General features: G+C 41.4%; 1 protein-coding gene across 1 annotated transcript; it reads right to left on the bottom strand.

The window, feature by feature from the left end:
• Positions 1-15,462: 15,462 nt before the first annotated feature.
• Positions 15,463-17,998, bottom strand: LOC122719829 (fork head domain transcription factor slp1-like). Its single transcript, XM_043946019.1, has one exon. The coding sequence runs from the start codon at positions 17,685-17,687 to the stop codon at positions 16,401-16,403; it is 1,287 nt and encodes a 428-aa protein (XP_043801954.1). The 5' UTR covers positions 17,688-17,998; the 3' UTR covers positions 15,463-16,400.
• Between the last annotated feature and the right edge of the window lie 1,893 nt (positions 17,999-19,891).

Here is a 19,891-nt window from a genome sequence, read left to right as displayed (position 1 = left end):
GATCCGCGTAATATGGCCATTTGTTCGGATAAGTTGTCACGTAAATCGGTCTTTTTAATATCACTCGACTGGAAATAATTTTAAATCGAACATCTTTTCATTCAGGTAAGGGAAAAAAATGTTTACGACAGCTGTTATTTGAAGTCCCTGATACTAACTACCTAATTCTCCACACTTTCGAATCTCGTTTCTGAACGTCAGAGCGTGTCTTTGAATCGGGATACGAAAGAAATTGCCACGGTGGGTAGAAGATTCTTCACAGATGTAAAGAAACATTTATGTTTAAAACATCAAACGGAAAACATTCAAATTCGACGATGATAGTCTTAAACTTTCACCGTGCTTGCATTATATGTAAGTCGTCGGATATAATTTTTCTTTTAAATCTCATTTTAATTCAATCTGATATCTACATTATTTACGTGCATTAAGTAGATCGAACGATTGAACGAATCGATCGTTTCGTTTTCCTTTCTTCCTTCCTTCCTTCCTTTCTTTCTTTCTTCTTTTTAATTTCATCACATCCCATCGTCCATAATCGTTGCGATTAATCTCTCCAATCACGCACGAACACGAACGCTTATTATTATATCTGCATATAGCTCGACTCGAGCCAACCATTCCTCGAATCGATTCCGCGATCGGAATTATTTCAAAGATGGAAATATACGCGAAAGGTGTCTCTTTGGCGGAGAATGAAAGAAAAAAAAGGAAAAAAAATCGGATTGGAGGGGGGAGGGGGTGGGGAAGAAGATCGTAGAAGGAGCGTAGAGGGCTTAATGGTAGAGGGCCGAGCATTCACGAGAGGAATTAGTTAGCGGTTGCTTTGGAAGCGTGGACACCCCGTGGTGCCAACAAAAGAGTTACAGACCTTTCGCACCTCGACACGGGGGATTACATGCCATAAAATAAATCCTCCTGCACTCCCCGACGTCTTTGCTCTTATGACCTTAGATTATAATGTTTTGCTCACGCGTGCTTCAACGTCCACGCTCCATCTTTCCCCCTCTTTTTCTTTTTTTTTTCTTTTTCTTTTCCTTTTTTCCCCACCCCAGAAATCGTTCGCATCTACCGTTTTCTCCGCGACGAAATAATAACGCGGTGATATAAAAAAAAAAGAAATCTTTTCCAACTCCTTCACTCTCCTCTTCCTCCTTTCTTCTTCTTCTTCTTCTTCTTCGTTATTTGTATACGCGTATTATATCGATGAAAACGTTGCGCAACTCAAGGCGAAGAGATGTGGTACACGTACACGGGGAAAAAGAAAGGAAAATAGCACGCGAGAAACTTGTGTAAGGAAAAAAAAAGAAAAAAAAAAAAAAAAAAAAAAAAAAGAAAAGAAAAAAGAAAAATACGCGTTGGAAGAGAAACGTTGACGAATCGGAGAAGAACGAAGGCCATACAAATTTCCTCCGATGCTGGCCGGCCATTTAAGCACGGAGACGCGTTTTACGGAGGGCTTTGTTTGTACGCAGAAATTGGTGGAGGGGCGCCCACTCGCGAGACGCAGGAAACGCGGAGATACGCGCACAAGAGGACGCACGCGACGTCACTGGTAGCGATAACGCACCGCCTCGAATAGCGTGTACGCACACGCATAACGGCCTACCACGCATCCAGGATGACGGGGACGACGCGATCCCGAGCGCGTGTCCACGTGCGCTCGCCCAGCTCTCTTCGCCGCCGCCGCCGCCACTCAGCCAAGTGGCTCGTTTAAATGCGCTCCGCTATGAATCTTCCCCGATTCCACCAGTGTTTCCAACAGAGTTGAGAAAGAGAGAGAGAGAGAGAGAATCATCTTTTTATTTCACCATCCTCCTCCTATCATTTATTAGAAGATTAATTATTAGAGAATAGGGAAGATTAATTATTAGAGAATAGGGGAATTTTACTTAAATATTCAGAGTTTAATTAATTATTTTTTTATTTCACTATCTTCCTTCTTTCCCTCCCTCTGTCTATCATTTTTTCTCGATTATTTGAAAATTGAACGATGCGAAAGGATTTTGAAATTTTACAATTATTAAATTAATTATTAGAAAATGTATAGGATTGGAAAGAATTTTACTTAAATAGTCAGAGTTTAATTAATCATCTTCTTATTTCACTATCCTCTTTCCTTCCCTCCCCTATTATTTTTTCTCGATCGTTGGAGAATTGAGCGACGCGAAAGGATTTAAAATTGAGGATTTTGAAATTTTACATACACGATTATTAAATTAATTATTATTAGAAAATGTATAATAGGGTTGGAAAGAATTTTACTTAAATAGTCAGAATTTAATTAATCATCTTCTTATTTCACTATCTTCCTTCTTCCCTTCCCTCTGTCTATCTTTTTCTCGATCATTTGAAAATTGAACGACGCGAAAGGATTTTGAAATTTTACAATTTTACAATTATTAAATTAATTATTAGAAAATGTATAGGGTTGGAAAGAATTTTACTTAAATAGTCAGAGTTTAATTAATCATCTTCTTATTTCACTATCTTCCTTCTTCCCTTCCCTTTGTCTATCATTTGAAAATTGAACGATTCGAAAGAATTTTGAAATTTTACATACGATTATTAAATTAATTATTAGAAAATATAGAGGGTTGGAAAGAATTTTACTTAAATAGTCAGAGTTTAATTAATCATCTTCTTATTTCACTATCTTCTTTCCTTTCCTCCCCTATTATTTTTTCTCGATCATTTGAAAATTGAACGACGCGAAAGGATTTTGAAATTTTACAATTATTAAATTAATTATTAGAAAATGTATAGGGTTGGAAAGAATTTTACTTAAATAGTCAGAATTTAATTAATTATCTTCTTATTTCACTATCTTCCTTCTTCTCTTCCCTTTCTATCGTTTGAAAATTGAACGATTCGAAAGGATTTTGAAATTTTACATACAATTATTAAATTAATTATTAGAAAATGTAGAGGGTTGGAAAGAATTTTACTTAAATATTCAGGATTTAATTAATCATCTTCTTATTTCACTATTTTCCTTCTTCTCTTCCCTTTCTATCGTTTGAAAATTGAACGATTCGAAAGGATTTTGAAATTGTACATACGATTATTAAATTAATTATTAGAAAATGTAGAGGGTTGGAAAGAATTTTACTTAAATATTCAGAGTTTAATTAATCATCTTCTTATTTCACTATCTTCCTTCTTCCCTTCCTTCTATCTATCATTTTTTCTCGATCGTTCGAAAATTGAACGACGCGAAAGAATTTTGAAATTGTACATACGATTATTAAATTAATTATTAGAAAATGATATAATAGGGTTGGAAAGAATTCTACTTAAATATTCAAAGACAAAAGAGATAAGCGAGCGAAGGTTGGTGGTGGCAATCGAAAAACCAGTTACGAAGCAATCATTTCATCGTTATGCGAGTAATTTGAAGCGATTACGGTTTGCGATCACGGAGGTCGCGGAGAATCGTAAGAACGTTTGGGAGCGCGGGGGCGCTTGCCCGTATCGCGCCACGATCACCAGGCGCACAACAAATCGGGCCAAACTGATCCGTTCGGGCGAAACGTGAAGTCACCCTTCGAGCGCACGGGTACTGTGACTAATCGATCACGACGCACCCGGTCTTTCCAACCCTCTCTTCCAAACTCGAGTTTTAACCGCGCGCAAGTCTGCTTTTTCACTCTCGTTCCCCGTCAATGATCCTCCGCCACGACCGTGTAAATATCTCCTTTGTACTTTGCTAAAACACAACCGCGTAGGTAAAAGAAAAAAAAGAAGATAAAAAGATCCTTTTCATTTCTCCTATTTCCCCAATTTGCAATTAAATTAAAGAGGACGCAACTCAAAATTCGTGTCGCAACTTCAAATAATTGGCAAGGAAAAATTTAAATATCTTTTATTATTTTTTATTATTAAGATATCTTCTTAATTCGAAAATTATAATTTTCCAATTCTTGATAAGATATCGACGCTTTTGAAAAGATAATATTCTCGTTTCAGATTCGAGGAAAGATCTAGATTGATTTACGATCAACAATTTGCGTTCCAAGAGCGAGCGTCAAGGAAGGGATTAGCATAAAGTGTAACGCGGGTTAAAGATCAAAAATAGCGTTTCGAATGGGGGGCTAACCGTTCACCCAAGCGGTGAAGGACGTAACGTTTATACAGAAAGGGAGAACGAGAGGCGAGAGAGCGTGTGTGTGTGTGTGTGTGCGTGTGCGTGCACGCCACTAGTTGAGGTTTGCAGTTGAAAATGCATGACGAAACACGAATGACACGTGTTTGCGTGGCACGGCCGCGACAACAGCTAAACTGTTGTGAGTCACGTGTATCGTGGCAGGATACGCGTACACGCATCGAGGATCCTGAGAATATAACGAAGAGGCCCCGGAAGAGAAAATAGTTCCAAGTGCATCAGAGCGGAAGAGGTATTGGGCTTTTCCCATGCTCACTTTAATTTCACCCATTGTTGTTCACCGTGCCTCCGTTGTTTCCTACCGCCCTAGCTTCTCCATCGTTTTCCGCTTTCGGGAAACGCAAACGCGAGTCGAATTCGAGTCGAATTGTCTCGCAAAAATTTTCCGCTTCTCTCTCTATCTTGTTGATATATATCGCACGGAGAATTATTTATTTTGCATTTCAATCGAAATTCTAGGTAAATAAAGATTGGAACGAGATCCCTATGGATTTTTCTATAAAGCAATTCTAGATGCGATATTATTGTTTAACACGCGTTGGATAGAAGATGGAACAGTTTGTGGATTCTGTGGTTATCTGGATAAAAAAGAATCTCTTTCTTGGATTCAAAAGTTGGACTGTTTAATTTTGGAGACGATATGACTCTCTGGTCCCTCAAAAAAAAAATTCGTATCAAAAAAATTAGATACGAATAATTAAAAATTAGATTACTCACGTGGACCGATGAATTATAAGTGAATAAATAAATAAAAAAAACTTCTCTTGGTAAATTGTTGCTATTCAAAACATAATTGATCTTAAATGGACTGCTTAATTTTCTTAACTACTTTCTGCAGCTTATCCGAGTATTCTGAATGCGATCCGTTCAATTTTGAAGAGAATTGCTCTGGTGAGTATCGATGGATTTTAAATAAATATAAAAAAAAAATTTCTGCTGATAAATTTTCCCTATTGATCTTAACTAATTTCTGTAATTTATCTGTGAATGCGATCCAAAGAGCAGCTGGTCCGCCCAATTTTGAAGAGAATCGCATAAGCAAGAATTATAAATAAATAAATAAAAATTTTGATTGATTACTTTCTATAACACTTATCTGTAAACTCTGAATGCGATCCAAAGTGCAACCGATCCATCCAATTTTAGAAAGAATTGAATTCCTGGACCGATGGATTACGAATAAATATATATATGTAAAAAATAAAAAAGAAAAAAAGAAAAGAAGAAAAAGGCTTCCGGTGGTAAATTTTCGCGATTCAAAGCGTGGTTGATTCCAATTGAATCGGTCAATTCTGGGGAGAAAAACGGTGGCATCCGGCGCGCGCTGCGAGGTCAAGTAGACGACCTCGTATCCTGGGTCTTGGTTAGACCCTTGCCTCATTGACGGCTGCGCCCACGGGTCAAACTCTTTGACTCGCGGCCGCTACCAACTGCCCCCTAGACAACTCCACAATTATTCTTATCGTTTGTTGCGTGCATCGTAAATACTACGGCCATCGGCTCGGGCCTTCATTCATAAAATTCTACGATTCCGAGAACAAGTAGCTCCGATGAATGGCTACGACTGGAACCTACGCCTGGAACCGCGAAACCACTTAATCACCATTGACCAGATCAAAGATTAATCTCTTTTCTTTCTCTTTTTCTTTATTTCCTTTTCTATCAAGCTGTCTATTAATATTTTTGAGAAATTTATACAATGCTTTTTATATATATATATAGTATATAGTAATAGAACAATCAAATGCAGCATTGACTTTAATCAATTTTGGAAAGTCAACTATTATCTAAAATCTAAAATCTCATCTCATTGAAGTTAGAATCAAATCTATAAAGAAATAGAAATAAAAAAAAAAGTTGGTGCAGCAGTTAAAAAAAATGTTTCGATCGAGGAATATAACTTGAATATAACTTGAATATAATTTCACGTGTAAATAAAATATACGATATTATTTCCAAGTTACTCGAGAGAAACGATGGAAAGTGGAATGGAATGGATGCATGGAAGTATATTCAGGGGTGGAAGTTTTATTCCTGCGTGTACGTATTAACGGCTGATTTGGCGGAGAGGGGCGGGGTTCGCAAAGGAAGGAGGGGGGATACGGAACAATCGTGGAAACGTGTCTACATACTCGATGTGTTAACCCGTTGCCCATTTGAACAGCACTCGTGACCCTTTAAAACAAACAGGACGTCGCCTAGGGAACAAAGATTCGTGAACGAGTGGCGGAGAAATGAAAACGTACGAGAAAAAGACGGAGAGCGAAAGGGCGAGCGAAGGAGATTTATCGGGTTTAAACCCTCCGATGCTCGATTTCCTAAGTGGCGCGTATTATGTATACACAAGTGGCACAGCTGTGGAACAAAACGACCCCCATTATTCTCAGGACTCGTACCGTTATTAACGGGAATCGATGAAATTACATTGGACATTGTTATACGTTCAATAACGATTACCTATCATCGCACCGATCTATTGTTCCCTTTTCCTCTCTCTCTCTCTCTCTCTCTCTCTTTTTTTTGCCGATATGAACAAACGATTAGCGCTAATCGATCATTTAATACTCGTCCTTTGCACACACGTATATATATTTCATTCCTTAATTTTATTATTATCGACGCTAATCGGGGGGGGGACGCACCATCAAAGGGACTAATTGTTTTAGCAAACAGCGTCCATCAACATACGTCGTTCGTTAATCATCGCCGCGCTAATTACCGACTCATCGGTATTCGCATTACTCATAGATGGAACAAATATTTTCAATATTTCCAAAGAATTTTTTCAAACTTTTCGATATTATTTATTACATAAAATAATCGGTCAAACTCTTACGTTTCGATATATCAAATTTCCATTGTATTTCAATGCACAATGTGTGTTAAATAATTTGAAATATCGTTTCCAAAAAAAAAGAAAAAAGAAAAAGAAAATATTATGATAAAAGTAACAACGTTTCAACATTTTCCAAAAGCCAATCGACCGATTAATGCTTAAGCAAATGATTAAAAATTGCAAATTGGGGAAATCGAAATCCTCGTCTTGCAGAAAAATTGAAATAATTCGCACGGAAGATCGAGGACACGGGATGGTCTTCCACGTCCATGGATCGGGGATGGTGAGCGAAGGTAGAAAAGAGGGGTAGAGGAGAAATACGGTAGAGAGAGGGAGAGAGGGAGAATGCAGTGGGTGGCACGCGCCCAATGCCGTAACTTTAATATATAAACGCTTAACAGGCTCGGTGTAACACGAGACACATCGGAAGGGACGTCAGCCGAGTGTCACTCAGTCATTCAGTCAGCTCCACTCGTTCCTTCTCCCTCTCCCGTGCGCGCGCGGTAAGTGTTCGCGCGAGTACACCAGCACGGAGCGCGCACGTACGCACGCGCACGCGTACCCGCACTCGCACTCCTATTCCGAAGGATGAGATCGAGTTCCGAGCGAACCGCGATAACGGCCGAGGGGAGAAAGAACACGAGCCTTATCTGCCCGCGTTAATTCATCCACGTCCCCCCACTCCTCGTCTCCTCTTTCCTTTTCCTTTTAACCTCCCATTCCCTCCCTCCATGTCGTCTCGAACTCCACTTTCCCCGCATTTTTACACGTCTTTTCGTTAATCTTCTCCGTATTTTGGATTTTGAGATCCCAGATTTTGAGATTCAGATTCATTCTCATCATGTTTTGCTCTCTACGTATTTCAAGAAAAGAGATTAGGGAGGGAAGGAGAGCCGAGTGATATTGTTACTTTTGAATCGTCTCTCTAGGATATTAAAAAGAATTAAATAGAAACAAGGAAGGATTACATACAATTTGTGTATTGTCATCATATGTGCTTTGATTCTCGATATTTTGCGCTCTGTCGGAGTATTTCTCTGTGAGGAAAAGAAATTAGAGAAGTAGAATTGGGAATAGATGGTCTCAAATTTCACAATCTAGGATATTACTCGAAAAAAGGAAAGGAAATAGATAACAAGTTGTAGCTCAATCGTGTTTCGATCTTTCTCGATATTTCGAGATTTAAGCTATTCCAAAAAAAAAAAAAAAAAGGAACTAGAAAAGGAACTAGAAAAGGAATGAATAAGATAACAAGGGAGTCTTCTCTAAAATTTTAAAATTTCACTCGAGCTGTTTTGTGAGCCAGGGTATTCGAGAAAAGGAGACTAGCGAGGGGGATGGGAGATCTGGTTAAATGCCACGAGATTTAAGTACCATGGACCACTGGTTTAAATGGTCATTTGTTAGAGACGCGGGAGACAGAATGGGAGAAAGCGACGGTACAAAGACACCAGCCTTGATTGCACTTTAATTCACCTTCTCTTCCTTTCGTTGCCCTCTGATCTATTCTATCGCTCGATCGGGTTGGACATTTAAGCAGGAAGTGAGTTCCCCAGGGAACGAGCCTTCGCTTTCATTGGCGGGAAAAGTTTTTTTTTTTCCACCACGATTAATCGTCCATCAAACGACTACACATCCAGTTTACATTTTTAAATTTATATCCTTGATCTAACGATCAATTAAAATTCGTTCGAATTCATTCTGTTTCGTTAATTTTCTCGATCGTGTAACGATGAAATGGAAAAAAAAGAAACGAAAGAAACGGGAAGCCTGTCACTATGTTTAAACAAGTCTCAGCTGATCTATTACGCCAAGCAATTAACCTTCCTCGCCTTGTCCACCGCTTGCTAAGGTTTCTTTCCTTATCTATCGAATAAATTAAAACATTTCCAAATGCCCCGTTCAAGAATAAATAAAACGTAGAACGGTGAAATTAATTAACTCGTTTAAGAAAGGTGTTTCTCCATCTTCGTCCATCCTTCCATATTCGCAATATTTCTATCCCTTACGATCAACGTAATATCGCAATTCCGCGCCACCGCTCGATGGAAGAAGAAGAAGAAGAAGAAGAAGAAGAAGCTTTCTGCGGGAATTCTCAAGAAACAATTACCGGGCTAAACGAAGCTAATTGAAGTCATTCAAGATCATGGCGAAGGCGTCGGTTGGCGTGTGACGGCGTGCACGAAGAAGGAGGCAACAGCACAACACTTGTAAACCGCGTTTCGCCGAGTTTACTCGGCGTGTAAACGAGCGGAGCGCTCGTTTCCACCATGCCTAATAAACTTGAATGAAGCGCCTACGAGCGTCTTTCTTGCGCCGCGTGCGACGCTCTTTGTCCTTTACTCCTTTTGCGACACGACACGTTTCCGCCCGTTATCGCTCCGTTTATCCCTACCTCGTCGACTCCCTTCAAACCGTAACAACGTTTCAACCCCCGTTTCTCTTTTATCGCGTTTATCACGCGTGCCGCCTCCTCCTACGTACTCCATCTCGTATGCCGTAGATACGATCCGCGCGTGCATCCTTTCGTCACATTTTTTTTTTCTTTCTTATTTATTATTCTACGAGATATATATATATAAATAGGAAAGATTTTGAAATTGTGTACGAAAAGAAAATGTTTGCATTTTGGATTATTGTGATGGGTTACGAAACATTTTTCACGAAATAATTTTTAATTTTGTCTTCTAGCAAAAATATCTTTTTCTAACCTGTATTGTTTTATTTTAAAGACGTTTATTTAAATTGCGTCGCAATTTGAATGAAGAGATATATTCGTTATACATAGCTGACAAGTTAAGAAATCAAAGTTTCGTTGAGTCTTTTCTTAAAATATAAACTCAATAATAGGAAACGGAATAAAATCGTAAGAAAAATTTCTAAGAGCAAAATTCGATTTTATATAACCAGATATGGAAATTTTCGGAATCCTTAAATTGGGTGATTTTTCTTTGATGAAATAGCTTTAGCTTCTTCTAAATTTTCCAGGGGATATAAACGGATAAGGCCACCAGCATCCATTCCACCGATCTCCTTTTCCTACTTTTCCAAGCTTTCGTTTGTTCGCGCCCTTTCTCTCCACCCCCGTCCCGTTGAACGTTTGAACAGAGACATACGAGGCACCGCCGCTCATTCATTCGCCCATTCTCATACGACACTCGTATACATTCATTCGCTCATTCATTCGTTTAACACTTTTGTGCTACACGAAGATACGGGCCGTCTGTCGCGACGGTACGCGCCTGGGAACCTCTTAACTGTTTTGTATAACGTGATTACTTCAATCTCTCTACTCTCTTCCTGCCATCCCGACTTAGATTACCTTTTCATCGAATAAACAAACTAAGTTTTCCATCCTTCGAATAAATACGAAATTACGTATCGTTTTGTATCGAATTTAACTTCGAATTTCAAAAAAAAAAAATCTTCCAACGACGATCGTCTATATCCTCGAAATAATTTCGAAATTATCTTTCTCGATTCGAAAACAGATCGCGAAAAGAGAAGGATCGAACGATAAACGTGAGATTTCTGATTCGAAACTAATTCCTTGAACGATGTGAAACACTCGCGATGACGCACACACACACACACATAGACGGGCAATTAGCCGAGTCATCGATCTGCCGCGTTTCGCGGCGGGCGGAAGTCCGGTTGATTTTCGTGACGCAGCCGGTTGCTCGACAACCGGCATACACACGCGCTATCTACCTACGTGTAGAATGTTGACGTGGCATTTTGATTGCGGTCAATTTCGAGCAAGATTCAAGGATAGTATCAAGTACCCTTACGCGGTGACGTAAGGCCGCGTACCTATGTAAGTAGCCGTACTGTCGCAAGATGACTCGGTTAATTTATTTAAGAGAGGGGGAGGGGAGGGGAAGAGGAGAGGATGCCCGGCCGCTAACAGTGCCATATTCCTCGCCACCTCCGCATAGTTGGTAGCAATTACGTGCTCGCGATTGCCTCGTCTGGAGCGAACCAGTTTGCGGCCTTTCAGTCGCGTCGCCTTCACTCTCGGAGACGCCCACTTTCCACCCAGCGTATAACGTCGTCCTCGCTTCTTTCCATTTCCCTCTTCGTGCTTCTCATATTTCGATAAATTTCCATAGATTTCAAATCACCACTTGGACTTCGATGCTTCGTTAATCGCAAGTTGGATGGATCGCGCGCGCGCTCCAACGATCACGCACTGCTCGGCCGTGCGGGAACCGAGAGAAGGAAGAATCGGGGAAGGGAAGAATGTTGGTCGAGGAACGGAGAGACATTGAAACGTTCGGAGGAGAGAGGCGACATGGAAGGAATAAACCGCAAATCGGCCACCATCGCGCTCACCGAGCATCCCTATAGGCTAAAAATTCGCCCCTGTTCATCCCCTCGTTGGCCTAGGGGGATAGCTACCCCTGCAGGAAGAGGAAACCTTCTGCTCGAAAGCAAAACCAGTCCCGCTATTCTATTCCTCTCCGTGAACGCGCGTCTCTTGCAGAGAGAGAGAGAGAGAGAGAGAGAGAGAAAGAGGGTGGTCGAGAACTGGAAGCAGCAACAATCCCCGCAACAATCCCCGCAACCGTGTACGTGTGTACGCACCTATGGATGAAAATAATGTAACACGGTACACCATTGAAATCTATTGACGCGCCACCCCAAATGCGTCGCACATGTGTGATGCGCCCATTCTATTTATACCAATTTCGCCCCGAGAGAAGATTACTACGGGTGTCTGTTCCTGACTCTTGTGAGAACGCAAAATGGCGATGTCAAAATAACCGTAGGCAATTTTGAAACCGAGCTTCGCACAAGTAACGTTTGTCCATACATCGAAACCGATGTATATCCCAAATATGCTCGATAAATTTCCAATAATATTCGTGTTAAATCGAAAAAAATCGTAATCGTAACGCGTCAATTTTTGAATAAGCTTGAGCGAAAAAATCGAAGAAAATTGGAGACAGAAAAGTCGAAAAGTAAGTGGATCTCTCGTGTGAAATCATTTCTCTCTCCGAAGAGTACAATTCGCACCAGTATTCGCATCGAAATGTATATCCCAAATATGCTCGCTAAATTTCCAATAATATTCGTGTTAAATCGAAAAAAATCGTAATCGTAACGCGTCAATTTTTGAATAAGCTTGAGCGAAAAAATCGAAGAAAATTGGAAACAGAAAAGTCGAAAAGTAAGTGGATCTCTCGTGTGAAATCATTTCGCACCAGTAACGTTTGTCCATACACCGACGAAATGTATATTCCAAATATGCTCGCTAAATTTTCAATAATATTCGTGTTAAATCGAAAAAGAAAAAAGAATCGCGTAAAACGTTCGAAAGTATCGTAATCGTAACGCGTCAATTTTTGAATAAGCTTGAGCGAGAAAATCGAAGAAAATTGGCAGAAGAAGGAAAGTAAGTAACGATTGGCGAGCGTGAAATCATTTCTCTTGCATCCGAAGCGCGCGGTTCGAAGGCAATTCGCATGGATTGGTTACGGAATGCGAATGCATATCTTTTTATCGTGCAAATAACGCGACAATCATGCGACGTATCAGCGAAATGGTATTACAAGGGCCCCGAAAGGCATCACGGCAACCCTAGTCGCTGGACTCTGCAACTAACGCTGACGACATCGACAATAATGTAATAGCGCAAAGTAATTCAGCGAGTTACCGACTACTTACTAAAATGCCAGGAACACTTATGATCTTTACGCGTTTTGCAGACCCTGCACTCTCCGTTGTCTCATATGTATAAATAGATATTACGCGGGTATAGCCGAAATTTAAGCTTCCCTTGAGTCTTTACCTATGTATATCTCTTTCTTTCCCCCCTCCCCTTCTCTCTCTTTCATCGATGTAACGATAAAAGAAGCAAAGATACAATTTTTGTTAAATCTTACATTCCAACCTATTTCGCTCGTTTTTCCTTTTTTAAATAATTCTTTCTAATTATTTCCATGGAAAAAGAAAAAGTTTATTCTCTAAACTAGGAAAAATAGGTGATCCAATGTACTTTGGCGCGTATATAATATGATATAATACGTTCTAATTTGAAAGCTAAATAGATTCATGGAATAAAAGAGCAAAAGGACACGATAGGGAGAGGATCGTAGGTAAAATCGTCTGGAGCTAGAAACGAAACGATTGGAAATGCTAGTTGCGTGGAGTAAAAAGGAGAAACTATTTTGCATTTCTCGATAGAGAAGAATGTCTATTGTATACACGGAGAAGTAATACGCGCATAGAGTACTCGCCACTTGGAGCAATTGACCAAGCAAGTGTTTATCGTCCCCTTCAACTACGTGATGCTATGCAACATTCGTTTAATCTTGCTTTATATATGTCGCTGACAACTGTTATCGGTTCACTGATAATGCGCAATACCAGCGTATAATAAACGCTAATAACGTTCGTATACGTAATTATCCGCACAATTTCTGATTCACGATTCAAGATTACGTGGATAAATCGATTGCTCGGATGTTAGAGAAGAACTTCAAAATTATCGCCATAAATTTAATGCGATTTAATGCAAACGTTTGAGATTTATAGATTATGAATTTTTTCTTTAACAAAATTATTCTTCTCGACAATTAGAGTAAGAGTTGTTGCAACGTTGTTGTTGTTGTTGTTAACGAATGTACGTGAAAAAAATATAGTTTTTTTATTTCTTGCTGTAACGAAATAATAAATAAATTTTCTCTCTCTCTCTCTTTTCTCTCTCTCTATCTCTCTTTTGAACGAAAAGGATTTTTAAATGAATTTTTAAACAACGTTTAAGCGATAGCTTTGCAATACGATAATATTATTGATTGTTGCTTTTTTTTTCTTTTTTCTTTTTTTTTTTTTTTTACGAACAGCAATGACTCGTAGAGGCAAAAGTCAATGTTCATTTTAATAAAATGCATCTAAAAATAGACGTAATACTTATAAATGTAAATATATTGTTTCAGTTTAAAGATTATTTATTCTTTCCTTTTCTTACGAAATATTTTCCTCGAGATATTATCTCGTAGCGAGTATCGCTATTAACGCGATAAAATGTTATAATTATTCATTTAAATACTTAATAATCCCTTAAAATAAAACTCTTCCCTTCTAATTATTAATCCTAAACTAAAATTTCAAAGAAATTTTCCAAGAAGAATATATTTATTTATTTATTTATTTATTTATTTATTTATTTGTTCAACTTCCGTCCCCTTCTTTTCAATCCTCGTCGTTGTTGTTTCCCTTCGTCGAATAAGCACACGTCCATTCGCTGTTTCGCGTTGGCCTATATAATTTTTACGGGACAATTGCATCCATTCGTCTCGAAAGGATGGAAGGATGGAAAGAACGCGAGACACGCGTGTATCGAGAGGGAGAGGAGAGGGGTCACAATCTCATCAACCAATATATAAATACGAATCCTAATCGGTCGGCTGTCTCTTTCTCGGCCCTTCAAACGTTTAAAACCCCTCGCGTTCGACGTACGCGAGCACACATGCCATTATCTTATTTACGCCTCGTTGTCTCAATGTATCATAGCGATATCCAGGGACCGTGCTCGTCACGGAGCAACAACACGTTCCAACAAATCGGTGTCCACGTGAAAGTTGCCCCAACGAATGGCCAGTGCCCTATCCCCCCTGCGTGGAATCTAATCCGTCTCGTGGAATTATTTCGAGACGAGAGAGAGTGTACAATTGAAAAAGAGGACTTGACGAAACTTGGTGCGAGAAACTTTCTTTCTCTCTGGTGGAAGGGAAGGGAAGGGAAGGGAAGGGGAAGAGGAGGGGGAGGGAGGGGGAGAGAGAAAAGGAGGAAGGAAACGTCTAAGAAATGAGGAATCAACCGGCTGCACAATATCGGTGGAGACGAATGAGGGTAAAACCGAAGGACGAGGATATTCGTGAAGGACGATGGATAAGGTTTATGGTTATATAGAAACTGTAAAGCAATTTTCTATTTTTCCTTGCGAACCTCGACCTCGCCCTCACCATTCCATTATCCATTGACTTTACTCCAACGAAACTTTTATTCCAACCTATGTTTTGACAACCGTTGGGTTCTGCCTGTTATTTTTACGATCCTCGCAGATGGATTTTCCACGGTCCATCGCCGATTTTCGTGAAATTTATCTTAACCCGATGCTTTTTTTCCAAATTATTCCCGAGTGATTAGTGAAACGATCGTTCCAATTAATTATATAATACAAGGAAGAATTTTGCAAAGGATGGAAATAATTCTTTTTCTTCATCTTTACCAAGGATTTTCAAAGTTCAGGGAGAATGATTTTCAATCGTTAAAAACGGCAAAAAATTTCTAAAAGAATCTAAAAACATTCGAGAAGAAGAAGAAGAAGAAGAAGAAGAAGAAGAAGAAGAAGAAGAAGAAGTAGAAGAAGAGAGGATTCGAGGATAATCGCAATGTTGATCAGACAAGTTTTTTTAAAAAAGTTCTGAACATTTATTTTGGCGATCATCACGCGTGTCGCGACAAGCGACACGTTCACGATCCTCGAGTGTATACATATGTACATATATCGTGTCTATCGTATCTTATATATAACAATTATCGTCTATGTACATGATATAACAAATTCGACGAATCTCGAAAATCGGGGAATTAGTTCTCCTTTCGATTTTTAAAATCGGTATACTTATAATACATTTCGATTGAGATTCGATCGCGATACGCGATCGAGAGACAAGAGATCATCTAAATTATTTAATTATTTACAATTTAATCAATTATATTACTCTTTTATCATTTAACATGATCACAAATCGCGCGGCCAGCATAACGATACGTATCATGCGAAATCGGTGAGACGCATTTTCGAGCGTAGGCCAATATTACTTATTCACCTAATTCGATCGATTCTAATTCGATTCTTCTAATATTTACAAATATAATTGCAAGAAAGAAATTGAAACGAAAGTACATATATACACTGCACACGCATTAACCGGGATCGAGAAGATATAAACTTCCGATATCCTCGGACCGAAATTTGAGCGAAACGTTCGACGTGAAAAGCCGGTCCGGAATCGGATCGAAAATGGGAGATCAGGTTGGTCTCTCTCTCTCTCTCTCTCTCTCTCTCTCTGTCTCCTCCAACTCTACCCACTCTTTCCTCGCGCATTTCAATCGTCCCGCGAGAGCAACGGTTCGACAAACCTTTCGCTCGAGGTATCACCTTGCTCGATTCTTATCCGCGCGAGCACAACGTTCGTCGTCTCAACAGCCATCGGAGGAGAAAATAAATCCTCTTCTTCCGTTACGAAACGAGCTCGATCGATGGCGATATCCATACAAACTCTCTCCCCGGCGTCGATTCGATCGAAATCGTCGTTCAACATCGTCGCTCTCCGACCGCGAGCCGGAAGAAACACGAATTCCGGATACCTAGACGATGGACGACGTTCAGCTCTGCCTTCCGGTGAGCACGGTGATCGGTTTCAAGAGCAACTGGGGAGGGCTGTGGGGAAGGGACCTCGGCTGCTGTACCCCGACCGAATTGCAAATGGTGACCGGTGGCGAACGGGGCGACATAGGTTCCGGGCTGCTTCCCGGGGAGGCCGTGGCCGAGGTCGGTTGGCTCAACAGCGGAGGTTGATTCACGTGGTATCTGGTGGGTTGTTGGTTGTGCGCGAACACCGCCGCGGTGCTCTGATGCTGGTGGGCGGCCAACGATCTGAGAGTGGAGTAAAAGTCGTACGGCGTGCCGGACACGGGGATGGCGGAGGCGGCGATACCGGGTGGATATCCGGCGGCTGTCGGGGGTTGGAGCAACCTCTCCATGGAGAATGGGCCGTGTTGAGGGGGTGCGGCGGTGGCTGGGAGCGGTTGCGGTTTGCAGGGCAGACTGGTGCTCGAACTCGTCGCGGCACCGGGCAGCAAGCTGGCCGGATACCCGGCAGGGGTGGAGTAGGCGCCGGTTGCCGGTGGGTAGCCAGCGGCGGCGGCTCGATGCAAATAGGGGAGAGTGTACAAGGATGCCGGCCATCCCGGTGGCGCGTACGCCGATGGGTACAATCCTCCGAGAACGACGCTCCTCTTGAACGCCGCCAGCCGCGACCTCGACGCCGCTGTCGTCCTTCGCCGAAGTTTGCCCGTCGTGCCACCGATGAACACGTCCTCGGAACTCGGATCCAGCATCCAATAGTTTCCCTTACCGGGGTCGTCGTAATGGCGGGGCACTTTGACGAAACACTTGTTCAACGATAAGTTGTGCCGGATCGAGTTTTGCCATCCTTGCTTGTTGTTCTCGTAATAAGGGAAATGGCGCATTATGTACTCGTAGATACCGTTCAAGGTGAGCCTTTTCTCCGGGCTCTGGCGAATGGCCATCATGATCAACGCGTTGTAACTGTAAGGGGGTTTCTCGCATTTCTTCTTGTCGTCCGCCTGCCGATCCTTGGTGTCCTTCTGCTCGGACGACGAGTTGACGGAAGCGGCCGCGTTCCTCGAGCAATCCAAGGGCGGCGTCTCGGCACCGCCGTCCCCGGTCACGTCGAGATCGCTCGAATCCTCGCTCTCGTCGACGTGGCTGATCTCAGGGGACGCCGTCCGGGTGAGCGGAGGTGCTGGGGTACCCGCGCACGCCTCCGGCAGAATGCTACGAATACTGAAACTGCTCTTCAGGGGAACTCGAGGCGGTGGCGAAGCTGTCACAGTTTGTTGCTCGCCCGATCCTTCCATATTCACCATTCTTTTCACGCTTCCGTTCGAAAATCCCGCTCGCCACTTTCCCGCTCGCCACTCGTCACGGAAACGTTAAAACGACGACGCACAACGATCGCTCCGCTTCGGGATCTTCGGTTCACAGCACAGGGACAAACACGAAGCAAATGTCCCGAACAGTAAATACATCACTGTATTTAACTCGGTGATCCACGGTGCGGAAGGGGGGGGAGGATCTTCTTTTTCGTTTTCTCTCCTCTCTCTTGTACTCGTCCCTTCTCTTTCCTCCTCTCTCACCGGAAAAACTCGATTATTCTCGATTTCCCTTTTTTTTTCGATTCGCCACTATGCGCCGTGCTACTCCTGCGAAGCTATGCCGCATATCTGCCGTCATCCCCGCCACGCGCGGTATATATACGAGTCGCGTGGCCACGCCTCCCGAGCTATCGACTTCGCGGGAGCGGAGAGAGCGAGCCAATCGCGGCTCGCGAAACGCCCCTTCCACCGACCACGTCCTCTCTCCCCACCAGGACCGTTTGCGGCCAATGTTTGACAGTAAACTGTGCAAACAGCGCGGAGTTACGACGGGGGCAGGGATTTCGAAGGTGGCCGATGAGTAGACGAGTGGAACGGTGGTGGGGAGCGCAGTCGCGACTAAACTCGAAGCCGCGAACCCGCGTATACAAACAAATCCAAACGCGATATCTGTTTTCTACGCCCTCGTACTGCTCGGTACTGTTCGGGCAACCAACTCTCCACGGGAACCACGTTGTTCGTCCACGCGTGAATACACACCCGAAAGGGGGGTGAATGTCCTTTGTCGAAAAGCCGCCTGCCAATGCTCTTCGATCGAATCACGCAACCTTCGAAATCGATATCCTTCTCCCCCTATTTTCCTATTTTCTTTTTCTTTAAGTTATATTTTTTCGACCGTGATAAGTATTATTGTACGATTAACAACGAACGATCACGCGATGAATATGTACGGAAGAAAGGGACAAATTCCATTCAATAATTTGGGTACAAAGATTGTAAAAACAACAATGGAATTACTCGAAACGAAAGGCGTGCTTACTTATTTGCGGTCATTATGATGATAATATTGAATATTGCTCTCTTGTTGATCGGTAATCCTGTTAGTGGTAACAATGGCGAACAATTGTCTTGGGTAAGTTTATCCGATTTGACCAAAGCCCTCTTGTTAACCGTGCCATAATATTTCTTCAACCGTAATTTATATGTTTACGAGGAAAAAAAATTATTATTTAAAATTTTTATTACTTAAAACGATCGAAACTTACGAGGAATGTTTGTTCGGGAACGTTAAATTTATTATTATTGCCCCGTTCCTTTCTTCTTACCATTTTATTACGAATACCTCTAATTTACCTAAAATTACACTTTAGTGAAATTTTCTTTTTTCAAAAACAATGTACCAATATACGTATTTATACCGTATTTGACTATAATTTATCGCAATTTCGCCATTACGTTCCATCGAATTATCCCTATGAATTAAAATCACGTTTCAAAATCGTCAATGCAGTTGCAATCACGTGGTTCAATTGAATCGTCTTGAATGAGATAATGGCTACCTGCGAGCCTAACGTCCAAAGACACGTCTAACCGTGGTGGTGGTCGGCACTTTTGATGTATACGCCATTTCACGGGCGTAACAGCGCGTATGGTAGCTTTTGGGGCGAAGCTCGTTAATTCTGAAGAAAGGCACCGATGCCTTCCCTCTTGGAGGGAACGATGTCTTGTAGATTTTCATCTCTTGATGGGAAAAGACTGTTGGTGGTCTGGAAAAGATCGGGACACACGGAATTTATTCCACCCCCTTCTCCCTTCTGCTTCTCCCCCCCCGAAAAACGAGATTCTCGCGAGAGCAAATAAGAATGAAAAGATTTCTCAAATAAATTTCGTTTGTTACAAATATGATAGTTCGTTGGAGAGCTAGTAATTTTTTTTTTTTTTTCTTTTTTTTATCCAACGATAATATCTTTCAAAGTTCTATTCTTCTTTCTTCTTTTTTTTTTTTTTTCTTTTCTTTTCCTTTTTTCCAAACTATCTTCATTTCAAAGAACGAAATCATTGTAAACTGATGGTCGACGACACGCCGAATTTCCCGAATTCGCAGAAAAAATAACGAGCCATCCGATTTTTCAAACTGTAACGAATGGAAATTTCTTCTACGATAATGAAGTAATGAACGTTCTGGGACCAAGATT

This window comes from Apis laboriosa, unplaced genomic scaffold, assembly GCF_014066325.1.
Source record: "Apis laboriosa isolate Shangri-la unplaced genomic scaffold, ASM1406632v1 scaffold9_cov152, whole genome shotgun sequence".
NCBI classification, from domain to species: domain Eukaryota; kingdom Metazoa; phylum Arthropoda; class Insecta; order Hymenoptera; family Apidae; genus Apis; species Apis laboriosa.
Note: the sequence above shows the minus strand (reverse complement) of the source record. Positions and strands in the feature narration are given on the sequence as shown.